The sequence below is a fragment of the Lingula anatina genome, chromosome 7 (genome assembly GCF_051362555.1).
Source record: "Lingula anatina isolate TDL-2025a chromosome 7, LinAna3.0, whole genome shotgun sequence".
Taxonomy (NCBI): domain Eukaryota; kingdom Metazoa; phylum Brachiopoda; class Lingulata; order Lingulida; family Lingulidae; genus Lingula; species Lingula anatina.
In genome coordinates, this window is record NC_141773.1 from 2084452 (window position 1) to 2102489 (window position 18038).

Here is an 18038-nt window from a genome sequence, read left to right on the forward strand (position 1 = left end):
CTTCTTGTCTTTCGCTGTCACCTGATATGCGATTGTGTCAAAGAAGAAAAAACTTTATTAACAAATCGGAAACTTATCGCACTAATACTCCAGTGCCTCACGTCTGTTTGGCTCGGACTTTGACCTGGATTCCGAGATACTTAGAATCTATTTATCATCGTACATGTCACTTCCATTGCTTATATTATCATCGAGGCGACTTTCTAGTAATCTTCACATCCCAGAATGGTCGAGAACCGATCTACAAAGTTCACAAAACGCAAATAATAACACTTCCCATCTTTGTGTTCTTCCAGCGCAGCATGATCTCCCACGTGTGAACCCATTCAAGGTAAATAAGTCCCGGATCAAATCACAATAATAGATTGCATAAGACAGATATCAATACACAACCGCTGTGTTAAGTTTTACATAAGCGATCAGGTTTTTAAAAAAGGCATTTATGTAATAAAGTACATGAAAATGATTGATGTGAAGGTTTATTTATGGGGGAATTACATAAAATACAAAATTTAGTAAAGAGGGATTTTTGTAGCAGGTGTGCAAAGACGTGATTTATGAGCACACACTTATTTTGTACCAATTGTTCATTGCCCCACCCCCCGACCTGCGGTAAATCTGGAACCTCTATAACATTCCCTTTTCATCGCATCATTTCTTATGTGCAGCATTTTAATTCTTACAGGCTAATTGAGCTCTTGACCAAATATAGTGATACGAGCCAATGCATAACAAGAAAGCGCATGTTTTTACAAGCATTACATCTTGAGTTATAATATCTGTAGTCCAATGGGGTTCTGTGCTATACGGGTCATTTCGCTAGCTTGATCCCGCTTTCCTCTCTAGAGGCGTGCAGGGAGAGGGCGTGTGCTAAAATACCGTGTTCTGATTGGTGAGACAAAGAAGGCGTGGGGTTGAATGTCGATTTTGATTGGACGTTACCGTGAGCGATTGGAGGGTGTGTCTCTTCCCTGCAAGGGTGCTGTAGAAAATGTCAACATAGGGCCTACGTGCACTTGGAGGAGTACGAGTGTAGTTTAGGTGGATGCCAATGTCAAACACGCACTGTTTCAAATACACATAAACCTCATTAAAATTAAATGAACATTCTGTGCACTAAATCGATCTTTCAGTTAACATTCGACCGGCATGTTAACAGTTTACATTGCACTGGCTGTGCAACCACCTTCATATCTGAGACTTCATCAATATGAACTCAGCTGTCAATCAGCACGTTTTAAATATATTTGTCTCGGGGTTATCAAAAAGAACGGCCTTCTCTGAACAGCAACAGACTAACAGGTGTTTGCTGGCATATATTACAGAACGTGCACTTTTATTCCAACACCCTCGACCTTAACATTCGTTAATCGAACAGTTGATGAATATTTGGCATTTTGGGTGTTATACTCATCTGACAGGCAAAAAGTGAGAAGAAATATAAACATATAACGGAGCGCCCGCACGCCGATCGCTTCCAGAGTTTCACCGCAACGTAGCTGCTTTCAAGGAGTACTGTTGTCGTACTTGATCCAAAAACGTAAACCAGGGTTACAAACAGACATGGGTGACAGTCAGCTGACAAGGGTCAAGCTGACCAGTGTCCTGCTGGTCTTGCAGGCTGTCTTCATTGTGTTGTTTGGAATATTTGTGGACTACGGCGATGATGCGAACGCAGTGATGTCAACCGGGAATGAAAACACGCCGAATTCTGTTAAGAGCTACTATCCAAGTAAGCGAGTTTTGATATTGAGGCTGTGGTTGTACGTGACATGAGTAGGGTTTATTTTCGACTAAAATGACGCAGGCATTGTTTGTACTTTTAATACTTAAGATGGTGGCGGTCACTTTTTTAGGCTGGTTGCAAAGACGATATTGTAGTGATCAGTTGATAATTAGATATCCTTCCCAGAGACTATCGTACTAACTTTGAATCAAACTATCTCCGATGGGATTCTCGCTTAATTGCAATTAACTCGGGCGGCTTAGACGTCTGTCACGCCTGTTGAGGCTGATAGGCGTAATTAACTATCGTTTATTGCGAGTATCTTATGCTTAAAATTCAATTTCTATACAAGGAACCGTCTGAAAGGTACCTGGATACGTCAGATTACGAGGACACCTTAAAACCTTCACACAATGCACAGTAGACGCCATTTTAGTGACTTTTAGGTGCATCTCATTTTACTAAGTCTACAGATAAGGTAATGCTATGGAAGTAGATAAGTTTTTTTAAGAAAATACTGATTAGCTAGGGTTTAAAACTTTGTATTTTTGGTGGGGGTCTGTCACCTTTATTTTTGCTGTACAATTATTTCTCATTCTCAATATTCGTCACGAGGTTAAATTAATGAAAATGGTGTTAAAAATACATGATTTATTTTTATACCTGCTTTTGCTATCTAAAGCACTCAGTTACTCCCTTGTTAATTACATAGTCATCTGTACATTAAGCCAATATGTATTATATTAGTCTTTCAGCTTATTAACAATTGCGGTATTCGTTTTTTCACAAGTATTTGATGCCTGTTCAACATGACAGTCTTTTTTAAATGGGAGGGCAGCAGCTGAAAGAACAAGTTTAACTCATTGATTGCAAGAGAAATTTGAAAATTGTCGTAAATTAGTTTGAACCTTTTTAATACAGACACAACCTAGTACGGGAACGCGTGGTGTAATAAACTATTAAATTATTGTTGAACTGTAATATATAAGATCTACGCCTTATGGTTATGTAATCAAGTTTTGCTCCGTTATACGCGCTATTACACACGGTATCGTTTACTAATGGTCCATTATAGTGAGTGAGAATGATCTCACCTTTTAGTACCTTGGTAATATCTCTATTAATATCATCCAATTAAATAAACAAAATGTGAACCATATACCAGAAAACGTAGTACTACTATACTCAACTGTTTGCATAGTATAGTAGCGACATTATACCCGCATGTGTTTGTCATTTAATATAATGCCGGTGGATATATGTAATTTGTTACTATGAGTTCACCCAGCATATTGCTGTATATTATATGAGAGTGTTTTTTATATGAAAATGAAGAAGACCAAAACTGTTAAGCTGATGAAATACAACGTTCAAGAGCGGAGTTCACGTGCAGAGGTCACTAGAGTTAACTTTGAATTCTACAGAAACTGATGAAAAAAATCTCATGAAAAAATCTCATTAGTGTTGAACGCGAGAAAGGGAGATCTGATTTCATTTTACACAGGAACAACCCTTGACTTGACACCTTTTGACACGGCACATGTACTCTATAAAGACAAACTTTCTGGTTTTATAAAGCGTTGTCGAGCTTCATTTTGCTTCCAAATATTTTGCAACCAAAGAAACCATGAATACGAATTTTGCAACCAAAATTCTGTATTGTATGTGTGTTGAATAAAAAATAATTTCCCGACTGTTAAGTAACTCAAATTTAAAGCGATTAGTTATGGAATATTTCATTTAATAACTTCAAAATTATGTTAAGATGGTTTCATGTTAAAAGGTGTCGTTATTTGTGAAATGCAGAGCGCCTTCAATGTGTTTCCATCTTCTTTTTTAACCTCTATTTTATCGTCCACACAAAAGTATTATTTCTGACCTCTTACGTGTGTATCAGCGGCAAAGGTATCAATCCTCGTGAGATCTGATATAAAAAGTAAGTTAAAAAGAGATTCGTATACGGACTTGCTTTTCAAAAAAGCTAGTTTGATGAATAGATGGTAACTGATCAGTTTGTTTGTGTGGACGAGCACAAGAGCAACAAAAGCTTGGAAATAACCCTCATCTAGAATTTCACGATGTCCTTTGTTGGACAAAGGTATAGTGTGTTTCCGTTCTTCTCTTCGAGGCCCCTCTATCGAATTTCTCATGTACTCTTTTTTTAACTGTGACATGTCGTACGCTCGTATTTTGGGATCTTAGTTGCGCTCAGTCCTTAAAACTTAATAACCTCTAACTTAATAAAAAACACCATGCACCTGCACGTTTTTTTTTTTTTTTTTTTTTTTTTTTTTTTTTTTACGGAACAATTATTTCTAACACTTTATCTTTTGCTCATTCGGCTACTTAATACTGCAGCAACAGTCTTTGTAGGTGAAACCACATTGTAAATAAGGACATGGCCCAAAAGTTCTGTAATGCAATACTATTCTAATCTACAAAATCTCTAAGTAAGACGACCTTCACAATCATAATACAAGTAGTAGTAAGTATTTAAAACTGCAGATCATCTAACACTGACGTAATTTTAAAATGCAAACAAATAACCATCACAATATCGTACTCAGGGCTTGCGATCTTCATTCGTGTGCTTGGTAATAACCGTTTCTTTAAGCCCCGCCAAACTCAGGGTGCTGCTGTCTTTCTAACGCTTACACCAACAGGGTACACTTACACGGGTATTTGTTCTTTTTAAAAAACGAGTATACCTCCTCAGCCACGCGGAGATCATTATCGTCATCATTATTATTATTATTATCCATATTTCGGCCCTATGGCATATAATATCTTCACCGTTTTATCGTTAAAGCTGCAGTGAGACCAGTACTTTGACACTGACCGTGAGTTGACCTACGCAAACTGCTTGCAAGGAAAACCCATTGCGAATGAAGCAATCTGGTTATTTGGTGACAAGCTTCCTACATGAATGAAAACTTGATCTAAAATGGTCGTGATGTGAATGCAGCCAAATGCAACATCCATGGAGAGAGTTGTAATATTGCTGTATTTTATTTTTATTTACTGTTGTGGTCTCCCAACCCCCACTTACTATACGCTGTAATATAAAAAATGCACTGAAACAAACAGGTCACCCCGCATTTTATTTATATTTTATTATTCTGCCAAGAATTTAGCTTTGATCTCTTGCGGAGAATCGAGTTGCCATTCACTAATGTCTTGACCTGGCGAATAAGTCAAATGACAAACAGACTCTATTAAATGGCATTGCGTTGCCAGGGAGGACAGCGAGTGAAAACGCTCAGTTTACTCTGAGGACAGTCAGGGAGACAAATTGTCACCACAAATATGTCCATAGATTTTAACGGAAAATTGTTTGGACATTCTTTCTCAGTCAATGTAGAAATTGAGAGAGCCGTGAAATGGGGACCGATGTCACAGTCAAAGGTCTTAGGTTTAAAACTCTTTGCGACTGGACCAATTAAATGATAGGCAAACCCAAGGGCACGTGCGAGCTAACGAGCCCAACCGCCAGCTTTACAGCTTTACAGGAGACTTTGCATAAGGCTTTGAATAGAACAGTTTCCGAACAAAATCAGTTTATAAAATAGATTTGTGATAGCCACGTTTGCAACATATAAAAACGCGTTAATCTGAACGCATGTCTGTTAATTAATTTTATAGGGCTGTTTTTAAAGAGCGTTCAAAAAGCGTATAACATTATCGATTCACAGTCTGTTGACTAAATTAACCACAGCATACATAGTGATGTCTCGCACTCCGTTGGCTTAAGTTTGTCATCTACACTCTGTTACTTTCCTATTAATCAAATGTCCTTCTGCTGAGCTGGTCACTTCCTTATATAATCCAGTTAACAATTTAACCCCGTTTATGTTCGTTATCCATTGAGCTCGTCGCTCTACATACATAAATAACCCTCATAACAACAACACAACTTTGTTGAGTTAAAGGGATAACAACTGTTCGTATGAGATTCACATTCCACAATAAATACAAATAAACAAATCACAGAAATATAATAAATTCTATTTTACCAGAAGAACGGCGGTTATAGATCGCAATTGTTTTGCTATCTGTGCTTGCCATCGGGCCAGATGACCTCCATAGATGGCTACCCTTTGTAATGATCTCCTTTTTGGTCAAAATGAACAGTTGTTATCTCTTTAAGCTTTGTTTTCTACAAAATCTTGTGTCGCGTTCCACGGTTTTAATGTAGTCACGACTAACACTTCAAGCACTGGACAGTTCGAGATCAGTGTCAGTAAATATATATAAATAATAATCATTATTAAGTATTACTGAAAACCGCTGTACAAAAACGTTTCAGTGCTGTTTTCTAATACTATTACATAAAAACCTAATTGAAAACTAAGTATAAGGAATAAACGCTTAAAGAGACAAAAATAGCCACAAATGTCTTTAATTCTTAAAATTATCATAATGCTTGATATGTTGTGAGAAAAAAAAATTGGTGCTGCGATTCTCTGTGCACATAACTTACTGGTAATTTGACGTAAATGACTGCACAAAGCTGGAGCCAAAAAAACATGTTTTTAATTCTTTTATGTAGAGAAAAAAGTGCCGCCTTTAAATGCTAAAAAAATTAGGTTTTATTGGGTGCCATCGCAGACGAAGCACTACGTAATCCTTTCTCCCCATTGCACAACTATTTGACATTTAAGTGGTGGGTTTCGTTTTCTTTTTTCACATTTATGGGTGTCGCATTCTGCCGCTAGTGGATCTAATGTCTCATTATATTTTGTCCTAATGCATACCATCGCTCTCTTTATTACTGAAGACGTCTTGTTGAATAGCATGGGTAATAGGGTGTATTTTAAATGGATGTACAAACTGTATAGCACTTAACATACACTGTTACATAAAGCTATGTAAAATGTTCTGTTCGACACGAACTACATGTATATAAATAAATAGTGATAAATTTTTGGCATTCATTTTGTTTAGACTTGTAAATATCATACAAAACTGCTTTCTGAATGGAGATTTAATTAATATTTTGTAATGTTAATACATAAATCAAAACACCAAAAATCAACACAAATACCAACTGTTTTTACTACATGTAGCTTCACATTATGTTAAAAGCTTTAAAACTGAATAAGAAAAATATAAATTCAGCACACGTCTTAAAATCTATGCCGAAATACATTTTGGCAAAATATGCGATCCACATGTACATTGCAAGACTTTAAACAGTGTTTTGACATTTAACGTGAAGTGTGTCACTTCCATGGGCTTACGGTTATCTAACATGGCATTTCCACTCTCATTTTCCATTCCCCATCTTACTGGTATGTCTGACTCCGCCCTCAAACGTGTAACTATATGCTGGCTCCACCGTTGCTGCTCTTCTCCATGTTAGTGCTAGCCTCCCAAACCCCTTTGTCCATAAAAAAACACGCAACATGAAGCTTGTATTATTATTATTATTGTTGTTGTTGTTGTTGTTATTATTATTGTTATTATACACGAGCCAAAAAACCCTCCGACAAAAAGTCTTCTACCCACACAAAGCTGTTTAATCACTTTCCCAGGCATAACCCTTCATACTGTTCACCTTGTCCTGATTTTCCCACTTGTTGGAGAAAGGTTGGATTGGGTTGAAATGCGTTAATTACGTGTAAAAGATAGATGCTTTGATCATGCTCCCCTTCAACCTCCAGATCTGGGCTAATGATGTTAAGACATTTTGTTTTTGTGGTGCTACTTCTAATTGAAACAGTAAGTTTAAACGTCTGCTATTTGCATCGCTTTGAAAACGTTTTTTCCTCCTCGTTTCACTTCGTATACAGCATGCTAGGTTTGCAAATGTCACAAATGTTTTTTAGTCGTCAGATGGACTAATACAGACAAAAACAGTGTTGCTTAATGAAATACAATATTTGGCAAATGCACATTTAATTCATTTCTTTTTCTTATTATCTTTCTCTTATTCCTTTTCTCTGATACTTTTATCTTCTCGGCAGATGGGTCTCTAATATGTTTGAATAAAAAGTGACACACAGTGTTTTGGAGTCATACTTCACTGAAAATTAACCATCATATAAAACTCACTATCCTGTTGAATCTCTGAGCGCTCCATATATCACTTCATGTCATTTACAGTGTCTGTTCTGAAGAGCGGGTGTTTTTTTAGGTGAAGAGTAAAATGAGAACGTTACTCGCAACTCGATCATCTTTCTCCTGAGTCGGGACAAAAAGAGCGGTGGCCCATGTGGAATATGTCTATTTGAAGAGACATTTCTTATATCGATGAAAAAAGGAAGGAATTTCAATGTGCCATTATAATCCCCTACAAGTCACGCTACGCATGAAGCATTTAACAAAAGAAAAATAATGTAATATGGCAACATGAAATTAAGTCAACATACGGCATCGTTGAAAACAAAATTGACCTCAAAATTAGGTGAGGGTAAAAGAGACCCAAGTATGATAGATCTATCCATTCCGTGCTCCTCTCCGTGACTCTCCCATTAAAATGAGACTTGTACTATTTCCATCCACTACCTTAAATATACTTTAAAATTCTCACTAATTTAATTTTTTTTTCTCTCTTTTCAGTGTTCCAGGATGTCCACGTTATGATTTTTGTGGGGTTTGGTTTTCTTATGACGTTTCTGAAGCGTTATGGTTTCGGTAGTATGGGCTTCAACTTCCTCCTCTCCGCCCTTGTGGTGCAGTGGCAGATTCTCATGGCGGGTTTCTTGCACATGGAGCATGGAAAAATCAAGATAGATGTAACAAGGTAAGGCTAAGGCCAGCCGGAGCGTCTCGGGTCAATACGCATCTGGCTGATAATTTGAGATTCAATCAACCTAGGTGGTCTAAATAAGAGCAGAACAATTGTGTCAGAGAAGACAGAAACGCATTCGATGAAGCTAAACGTACAATGATAAACGCAACTAACGCGATAAATAGTGTTATGGGTTGTGCTAATTGCATCTACCTGTTGGCTAAAGCGTGACTTTTTCTGAAACTGGAAATGTTACCAAAAGCATTATGAAACCAAAAACGTATGAAACCAGTTAGTGTATTTTGTTACTCGGATGGAATGGTGCGTCTAAATGCAATTATTGTATTTTACTTTTTGTCTCTGCAAATTTGTTTCTCTTTGTTTATCTGGCTATCTGGATTCTAAGACTAAAACCTAATGCACTGTATTGTAACCATTATATTATAAAGAGTACCAAATAATTTTCTCATTTCATCATTTTGCTCATCTTTCTCCTTTTTTTTACAAGTATGATAGCTGCAGACTTTGGTGCCGGCGCAGTACTTATTTCTTTTGGAGCAGTGCTGGGAAAAACAAGCCCTCTCCAGCTCGTCATCATGGCTTTCTTTGAGATCATCTTCTACTGCGTCAATGAAATGATCGGACTCACCTACTTCAAGGTAAAGACGATATCATTTTATGTATAACGTTTTCGAAAAAGATACTGTAATAATGTATCCTAATTAGCCGCTGCAGGGGATCCGCTTAAAAAATTACTAGTGAAATGAAATGTTTAAGTACATGCAAACTACTTGCTTATGCCTGCCAAAGTATCATCTCCGACCAGGAAGCATGCTTTTGAATTTGATCCCCTATCTAGCTATACAGTAAATTTAGTTAATAGAATTTCTGTAGTGTTAATTGGTTTTACAGGGAGTTACCGTTTGTTTCAAGGCATAACTGTAGAACTGCATGGGTCGTCATGGGCTAAAATTGTTTATTCTTGGAAATCTAACAATATCTTTTCTTTTTAATGGAAAGAATGTACAATAATACCTTTAAGACCGTGTAGACAGGCGAGCTAACTGCGAGGAAGTCAGTTTCACGTTAAATGCCTTTGAACTTCAAGGAGCACAGTGCGCGGTAGCAATTTTTTTCTTTATTAGAAATTCTATCCAATTTCGTTGGGGGGATTTACATTCCATAATTCCATTTTCTAGAACTTAATTTAAATCCTATATTAACACGTGTTCCAGGCGGTGGATATTGGAGGATCCATGTTCATCCATGCATTCGGAGCGTACTTTGGTTTGGCTGTGGCAAGGGTCTTATGGCGGGAAGACATAGAGGAGAGCGATAAGGAGGGATCCGTCTACCACTCAGATCTGTTCTCCATGATAGGTGAGTTTGGTGTCGTTCTGGTAGAGAGGAAGCTCCGTGGATAGTTTCTAATTTTACCGCCGCGGCGCCACAGTGCAATGATCATTGTAACACAAGTGCGCCCTCGCTTGAAAGAAAATATCATTAAAGCTCGCCGGTTGTTGTCCTTAATTCTTACATTAGTCCCCGCCTTCACATCTCCGATAATTCTCCTTGACCATGGCTACGTTCATGTATTATTTCTCCTTTTTAGTTTTCTGAATGGTGCATAATTTGATTTGTCATCATTCCTAAAACGGCCATCGTCTAAACACACGGTGGTACTAATCCATGCATCTTGTTTCTTCCAGGAACCATATTCCTGTGGATGTACTGGCCCAGTTTCAACGGCGCTCTGGCTCCAGGGGACGACCAACACCGCGCTGTGATCAACACATACCTCTCCCTGGCGGCCTGCTGTGTTGTCACTTTCGCCATATCCTCGGCGTTAGACGCTAAGGGGCGGATTAACATGGTGAGTGCGTACCAAAATTTTGCGTCGATGACGTGAAGAGGTAAAGTTGGATACGTTCCATATACACAAAGTCAAATCAGTTCTTAACGTCAAGGCAAAGTACAATGTCACAAACGCAGCTTTGGTTCAGCTTTGTGAAGGTCACTCTGTCAGAACTAGCAGGCTAGCAGAAATTTTAATTTTTTAAAATTTAATGAATACATTTGAAAGAACTTGATTTATTTAAAATGTATTTATTTACTGTGATGGCGAGATTAAGACTTCAACTTGTTTGCATTTAATCTTAATGTTTGACCGTATTTCTTCATTTTTTTAAATTAAAATTGCTTAGTTTGGTTTTTTTTTCCAAATTAGCCAGATTTATATATGGCTCTTTCCATTTGCAGTAAGATACAATCAATAACGAATTATCAAATCAGACTTGAAAGCAGGTTTTAATATTGTTACATTTTTGATAAAATAGAACTTCATATATAAAATCCACAGTAAGAAAATTGAACAAATCCTCAATATAGACAAATACATGCAGTCCTTAATTTGACAACTACAGGTGCACGTACAGAACGCTACTTTGGCGGGAGGTGTTGCCATAGGAACAAGTGCTGACCTTATGATTCGACCTTGGGGTGCAATGCTGGTGGGGACCTCTGCCGCCCTGATCTCAACTCTTGGCTTTACGTACCTCACGGTAGGTGAACTATTCCCGCCAGCAGTCCCTCTCTCTCTCTCTCTCTCTTTCTCTCTCTCTCTCTCTCTTCGAAGAGGAAGTTGTGAACGATACTAGGATACGTTTTGTTTATCTGAGTGCAGCACTGCATTGTTGATATTATAACATTTTCTCGGCCCAAGAATCCCACAAGACTAGCCAATCAATTAGAAGAAAATCAAGATTGGTTAAAGTAATCTCCATTGCAGCTTCTGTTAGGTCACAAAGAGAAAACAAACGGCACATAAAATGGCAACAATAGTATGTGCTAATAAATGTGGTAAAAGTGGCAAAACGTTTTTGCTGCATAGGTAAGATTTTTGCTCCAAAGAAACAAAACGGAATCCAATAAAAACATGTTTCAGTGAATATGTAATGTATGTCCATATTTGATATAAACCTCTCCTATACCAGCCGCTGTTGAGCTCCAAGGCTAAGGTTCACGACACATGTGGTGTGAACAACCTCCATGGGATGCCGGGAATATTGGCGGCCATTGCTGGGGCTATTCTAGCCGCCATTGCCAGCACCGATATCTACGGGCTCAGGTATGTAGTTCTCTCTCTCTCTCTCTCTCTCACTCTGCACCGAAAAAATAGACGAAAACCAATTTATTGTTTGGAAAATCCATCTTAAAATCTTATGGACCAAAAATGTGAAGTTCTACATTGTATGCCCTTGACGGTCTTTCTGCACACTTCAAATAGTAATTTAGTCATATCAAATGATGACCTCATTTTTAAGTTTTAGAAATGAATGTCGCACGATACAACAACGCTGTAATGACATTTTTCTTAAAAACAGAGGGCGTCGAATAAGTCTACTGATAACTAAAGACAGAATGATGCTACATGTACATGTAGAAAATGGGAATGATGCAGTAGCTTACCTAATCTGTATCCATTTACTCAAATACACTTCCAGTCTGTACCAGGTTTTCCCAGCCCGTTCCCCTGTAGAAAACTCCACCATGTTACAGGAGCTACAGGCGAGATTCAGCGAGATCGAAGCTGGTCTCGGTCGCACGGCAGGCGAGCAGGCCGGCTACCAGATGGCGACACTGGGCGTGACTTTGGGCATTGCTTTACTGGGAGGGACAATTACTGGTGAGTGCAATCTGAATCTGTGTCAAGTATATCATCTGTGTCAAAAAATCGTTTTATTATAATATTGTGGGCTGCCAGCAGCTGCATCATTGGTCAGCGTGGTTTCCTGATAGTGTTTTCATATCCGGAAAGGTCTATACCATCCCCACATACATCATAAGCCTAGCATGTCCAACAGTCTGAATTTGGAGTAGTTAATAGCAAATAATAGAATACTTTAAATATATTAAAAGAATGAATGCTGTCCATAAACGCCGCCCATTATAACCCTGTGGCTAAGAAGATCCGCCCTTCTATTTCGTTAAGAATTTTTGATACAACTACGTAAAGTCGCCATAAATATATATATATATATATATATATATATATATATATATATATTACAAGTACATGTACACAACTTTGATGCACCGATTACTGAAAATGGCGTAACGCGACTGTTATGACATTTTAACAAACCCCTCTCTCTTATTCATCCCGCAGGTTTTCTCCTACTGATCCCCTGTTTGGACCGCCCTGAGGGCGACCAACTGTTTGATGACGAGAAGTTCTGGGAAGTGCCAGAGGAGGGTTTCCAGAAATTGCCACTGTTTGACCCCAATTCCTCACACGGCGTCAACAGAGAGGAGCCAGCCATCAAGAACGGGGCAACAGAGGATACAAAGTTTTAGCTGAAAAGTTGTACATAATACTAAAAAACATCCGCTAACATGCATGTGTCAGTCTTGAGGCAGGAGGAAGGATGTTTCCAATCTTTGACCCCAATACCTCAAAGGGCGTCACCAAGAAAGACTCGATCACCAAGAACGATTCAACTGAATACATGGTTTTAGCTCGAAAGATAATCCATGAATATGGCGTTAAAATATACACGAGGACAAGTTACTTATCGCGATCGTGTTATTAATAATAAATAATCCACGAAAACCAAAGTAGTGAGTTTACGAAGAACGTGTTACATCTCAGAGATGCAGTGCATGGGGGATTAAAAAGGCACAGAACAGCTGAATTTTGTTCAACCCAATAACCGTGAATGCCCCTAAGAGCTTTTCATTAGAATACAAGCAGCTTATGTACATGCTTTCTATTATCATTAAACATTTATTTATGTATATACATGATATTGGTGTGAGGAAATGTTTTTAAAAACAATGAAATTGTATATTACAGACATATACAATTAAATGTCTGAAAACGCTTACTTGTATCGAATTTTTTTTTTTTTACAGGAATTTGATAGACTCAGAATCTACAATAATACAATGTAGAAATACTATGTTAACGGTTATGTTATTTGCATATAATGTATATACCACGTGCACAATAAATCATAAATATATAAATAAACCAGTATGAATCCAATAAACATGAATGTATTATTTTACATTTCTTACGTATTTTTAGAAAATTGGAACAAATAAAGCCGCAATGGTAAATTATAAATTATATACGGTACTATGACTAAGTCTCTTCGTTGCTTTTTGGTCAAATTTAGCCCCCTTCCCTGTTCTAACGTGAAAAACCTATTTAGCGGTAGTATTTCTAGTCTTTTGCCGTCGTTCTATGTCTGTCTAACAAAATAATAAAACGGTGTGGCATTTACTAAATTCTGAAAATTTTCCGAAATTTTAAGATTTATGAGAAAAGTATTGAAATACATATATTAATATATGTAAAAGCAATTCAAAACTGAAATATAAATCTTATTAATTATGCAATGAATATGCCTACATCCGTGTAATAGTTATGATGCATGCCATCTTCTTTACAATTTCTGTACGTTTACTGCCTATAACTTGGTTACCACGAGCCACATTCATGATATATACTAGGAATTTATTCTGTGATTTATAAAGGGTGTTATTTTTATCATCTTGTTTTTGTGAAAGCAACGCATACATCAGTACCCAGCGTATTCCATATACTTGTACTTACGACTAGCTGGTAACACAAATGAGTGAATGTCCAACGGACAATGTTGCTAATTATTCTATCTTGAAGGCTTACCTGTACGTTTTAGAAATGTGTAAATAATATCAGAATGTTTGGTAATTACACGAAATGGGCGTTTACGAACTCGAGCCTCTAGTTTGTGAGCACAAATAAATGCCCAAATTAACGATTCGAGCAACAAATTAGAATTAGTAGCCACGAGCACATATTGTTTGTGTGGTCCAACGCTGTGTTTATGGCTACTAATTTTACATTGAGGTTTTTAATTCGTGGCTGGAGTCGTTGATTTGGGCATTTGTGCTCCCAAATCTAAGGATCGCGTTTACCAAGCGACAATTATCGTTTGTGAGGCCTGCTGCACAAGGCACTGGAAGGTGACAGCTGCCCCCGGAACCTTAGACCCCATTCACACAGCTTTTAATCCGATCTATGAGGGGAGTCTCACTAGATTACTGTCAGCTTAGCCGGCTTAAGCGTCTGTCCCGCCTACTAAAAGCTGTAAGGGGGTAATTAACTACCGTGCGCGCTCGGCTGACATCAATTTGATGTGAACCCCCAGGGAATAAGGTCGATCTAGATGGATCGATCTAAATCTATGGGAATGCAGACTTAATGTCTCGGGTTGCACTGTGAGGCAAAGCACGTTCCCCGGTTTGATGGAAGGTGGGGCTGAAATGGTGTCACTCTTAACCAACAAAGATGTTCAGGCCCCCTATATACTCCATTCCGTATCTGCCACAACGCACGTCTCTATAGAACTACTTGAAAAACAGAGTGGGAAAACCTGTAATACGCCTCTAAATTAAAAGTATATATGTACTTAATTTAATTTGCTTTCCGCCCCTCCTACATAGTTTTTAAGTACTGCTGTGCATAAGACAAACAAAAAGTGAATATTTTGAAAGAGGAAATATTGTTACAATGATAATAAAAATATGTTGCTTGCAGTTAACAGTTTAGGAAAATGACATTTTGAGTCCTTGTGTATATCAGTATGGTACGTGTTATCAAGGTCCGTATTTTTACCTTCCCACTTATCCAGATGGGCTCTTTTGAAAATCTTCGTTCCTGTTTAGAACATCCTTATATCTTTGTTCAATCATTATTTCCGGAACTGTGTTATCTATTACATTTAGCCCATAGCTGCACAATTGGTATTTTAAAATATTTTTTAAATCTCTCTTAAAAGAGAGATCGAGATGAAATTGTGGGGAGGGACTTAGATGGAAAGATGAAAAGAGTGATTACATAATCTATTCATACGTTTCAGGTTAAAGCATTTAATTATAATTCAAATAATAGCTTTCACTAATTAATGCGACAGGTGTCAACGGCAGCATTGTTTGACTCGGTAAAAATCCCCATGGCTTAAAAGGAATACCTGATTATTATCTGGTACAAACTGTTTTTAAATACCGTCGTCTTCATTATGGGTGTCTAGATTCAAGTATTTTGGTCAAATAAAACTTACCCTGGAAAGAAAACACCTAGAGTCAAATACAACGATTGGTTCATAACAGCAATAAATCGTAATAAATGCAAAGTCTGTGTTAGTAAGTGCAAGTGACTGCTTTGTATAAATATCGGCCTAGACGACGGTGTCTCTCTGTTAAAAAAAAAAAACAAGTCTCTCCGCTTCCGCCGTCTCCGCTTGGACCAAATTCCTGACGTCACCGAAGATGAAGTTAACCACGTTGGTGCTGCTGGTCGCTGTTGGAATGGTCTTCAATGGTTTGGACTCCGTGGCTCTCACACCTGAAGGTATCATACAAGCTCTGATGGGCAAAACTCCCTACTGGAATGTAATGTTTGCTTTAGACAGCAGTGGCAGCATTGACTTCAGAGAATGGGAGTACGCAAAAGCAGCGGCAAGGGTGAGATTCACTGGTTTGGGTCATAAACGCAGCACTTAATTGCGTCGCCTGATTGTATATTAATAAATAAATTTACCATTTGCTCAGTACGTCATATGCTTTTTTTCAAGTAATTACTTTTTTAAAAATGCCAGGTGATAAAAACAAATATAGTTTAAATAGTCGAGCAATATAGAAGAATAGCTTTGCATTATCAAATTTGTATATGAAATGAGATTAAAGTGAATGAGTTTCGTGAAATGCATGTTCATTATATTAGAATTGACCAACATATGATATTTGACGTTCTTGTGCAATTCGCAAGAAAATAATTTTACTTAAATTTACAAAATTAAATCTTATTTCAGTACATCCTTGCCATCATCAACAACGTCCCAAAACCGAACAGTATAGACACAAACAAACACAAGTTTGGTCTGGTACGCTTCTCCAGCACGGAAACGACTACAGTCATCGTCAATCTGGGGAAACACCCGACGTTCGCCATGAACGATAAAAGTATTGCCGACCTAGCGAAAGTCGGTAAGTTGGACACATATAGGCCTAAATCCATGTAGCTCATGGCATGTACTTCACTATGAACTTGTTACACGCTTGCGTTTTCAAATACACATGTAGCCGCTTACAGATTCATTTATTTATACACAAAATCGTGGTGACATGGACGATGTAGAAACACACATGGACGAGAACACACACGCATTAACACGCGCTCAGGCACACGTACTCATACAGGCACATGAACTCGCGGAGACGCAAGCGCAGAAACACACTCAATTGTACAGACACACGCCCACAGACACAAACACATTTGCAGACACAATCACACATATATTCACGTGCAGACACGTATATACTATTTACATATAAATGACCAAACTTTTTTCATTGGAAATGATACCTACTACAAGATATGATATCGTGTTAAACGCCTTCCACCATCATTGTAGTCCTTTTTTTTCTGTTGGTGGATTCCGGTGGAAAATCATCTAGGCTACATTAGACCATCGATGGACCAACTTCAGTTAAGAAACCTTTGACATTTTTTTTAAACCCAAGTCATTTAATCACTGGACTAGTACCGCAAATCTGACATCAGTTTCAGAATACATTTTAGTAAACGCTTTCGTCGTGCAGACGTAGACAGCTTTACTGCTACTCCAGGATTTTATAAATTATGTATTTTCATTATATTATCAGGTTATTTGACGGATACATTCGAAGCTTTGACACTGTGTGAAACAGAGCTTGGTAACGAAGACCCACGGCTAGTCTGGCTGTTCACTGACGGATTATATACACAAGGGGGTAATGCGGGAGCAAAAGCGGGAGCCATGAAGGGAAAAGGTATGTGCTAAAACTAGGGTGAGACGAAGCCCTTGAATAACAAGACTAATGTGACATTGAAGCGGCATGATAGAGATTCGTTTATTTTAAAGTTATTTTGCTTTTGTGTATTTTTTTTAAAGTTATTTTGTTATTTTTGTTGTTATTTTAATTTTTGCTATTTGTATATCTATTTTCTACTGCATGAACAAACATCTGCGTTTCTATTTCAGGAATTGTCATTTGTGTGGCTGCCGTTGGCCTCCGTGCCCACATGGAAGTAATCAACAAAATGGCTTCGCCGATTAAAATCAACAACGCGACACAAAAATGCGTTCTAAATTACCAATCCTTTGCAGATTTGAAGTATGACGCGTAGAGTGCCCTGCAGAAAGTTTTATCATAATTACACCCCCCCCTGTGATTTCTAAATATGCAAATGCAATTGTTGTAAATTAGAATGCGTATTAATGTATGTAACTGTATATTGATGGTATAGATATGAACTTAAAATAAATGTTTTTTTTCGTATACACATCAGACCATGCAGAATTAAATAAAAACGGTTTTCGCATGGCTTTTCTTATTATGATATAATAAAAGGATTTTGATATCGGGGTTTGTTTTTGATTTTTTTTTTCGTACTTACTTTTCTTCTCTGGTCTTTTATTCTTTTTTTCATTCCTTTTTTTAAATTGTGTTATATTAGCAAGAATAAGTATAAGAATGGACCCTGCACAA

General features: G+C 37.6%; 2 protein-coding genes across 3 annotated transcripts in view; both read left to right on the forward strand.

Moving 5' to 3' along the window:
* The window catches only part of LOC106152434 (ammonium transporter Rh type B), a 43453-nt gene extending 29930 nt beyond the window's left edge, over window positions 1–13523 (forward strand). The window contains exons 1-9 of one of the 2 annotated variants that reach the window (XM_013526005.3): window positions 1265–1732; window positions 8288–8471; window positions 8968–9118; window positions 9695–9839; window positions 10169–10332; window positions 10883–11020; window positions 11453–11586; window positions 11963–12144; window positions 12628–13523. In XM_013526005.3, coding sequence (XP_013381459.3) covers window positions 1564–1732; window positions 8288–8471; window positions 8968–9118; window positions 9695–9839; window positions 10169–10332; window positions 10883–11020; window positions 11453–11586; window positions 11963–12144; window positions 12628–12815 — 1455 coding nt within the window. In that variant the 5' untranslated portion in view covers window positions 1265–1563 and the 3' untranslated portion in view covers window positions 12816–13523. Of the gene's footprint in view, window positions 1–1264; window positions 1733–8287; window positions 8472–8967; window positions 9119–9694; window positions 9840–10168; window positions 10333–10882; window positions 11021–11452; window positions 11587–11962; window positions 12145–12627 lie in introns of those variants that run through there. The other variant, XM_087017863.1, reaches the window with a different exon arrangement.
* A 2173-nt stretch (window positions 13524–15696) lies between these two features.
* Window positions 15697–17915, forward strand: LOC106177847 (uncharacterized). The gene is made up of 4 exons (XM_013560753.2): window positions 15697–15971; window positions 16319–16493; window positions 17172–17318; window positions 17531–17915. Exons 1-4 carry the CDS (start codon window positions 15777–15779, stop codon window positions 17674–17676), a joined length of 663 nt encoding a protein of 220 aa, XP_013416207.2. The 5' UTR covers window positions 15697–15776; the 3' UTR covers window positions 17677–17915.
* The last annotated feature ends 123 nt before the right edge of the window (window positions 17916–18038 follow it).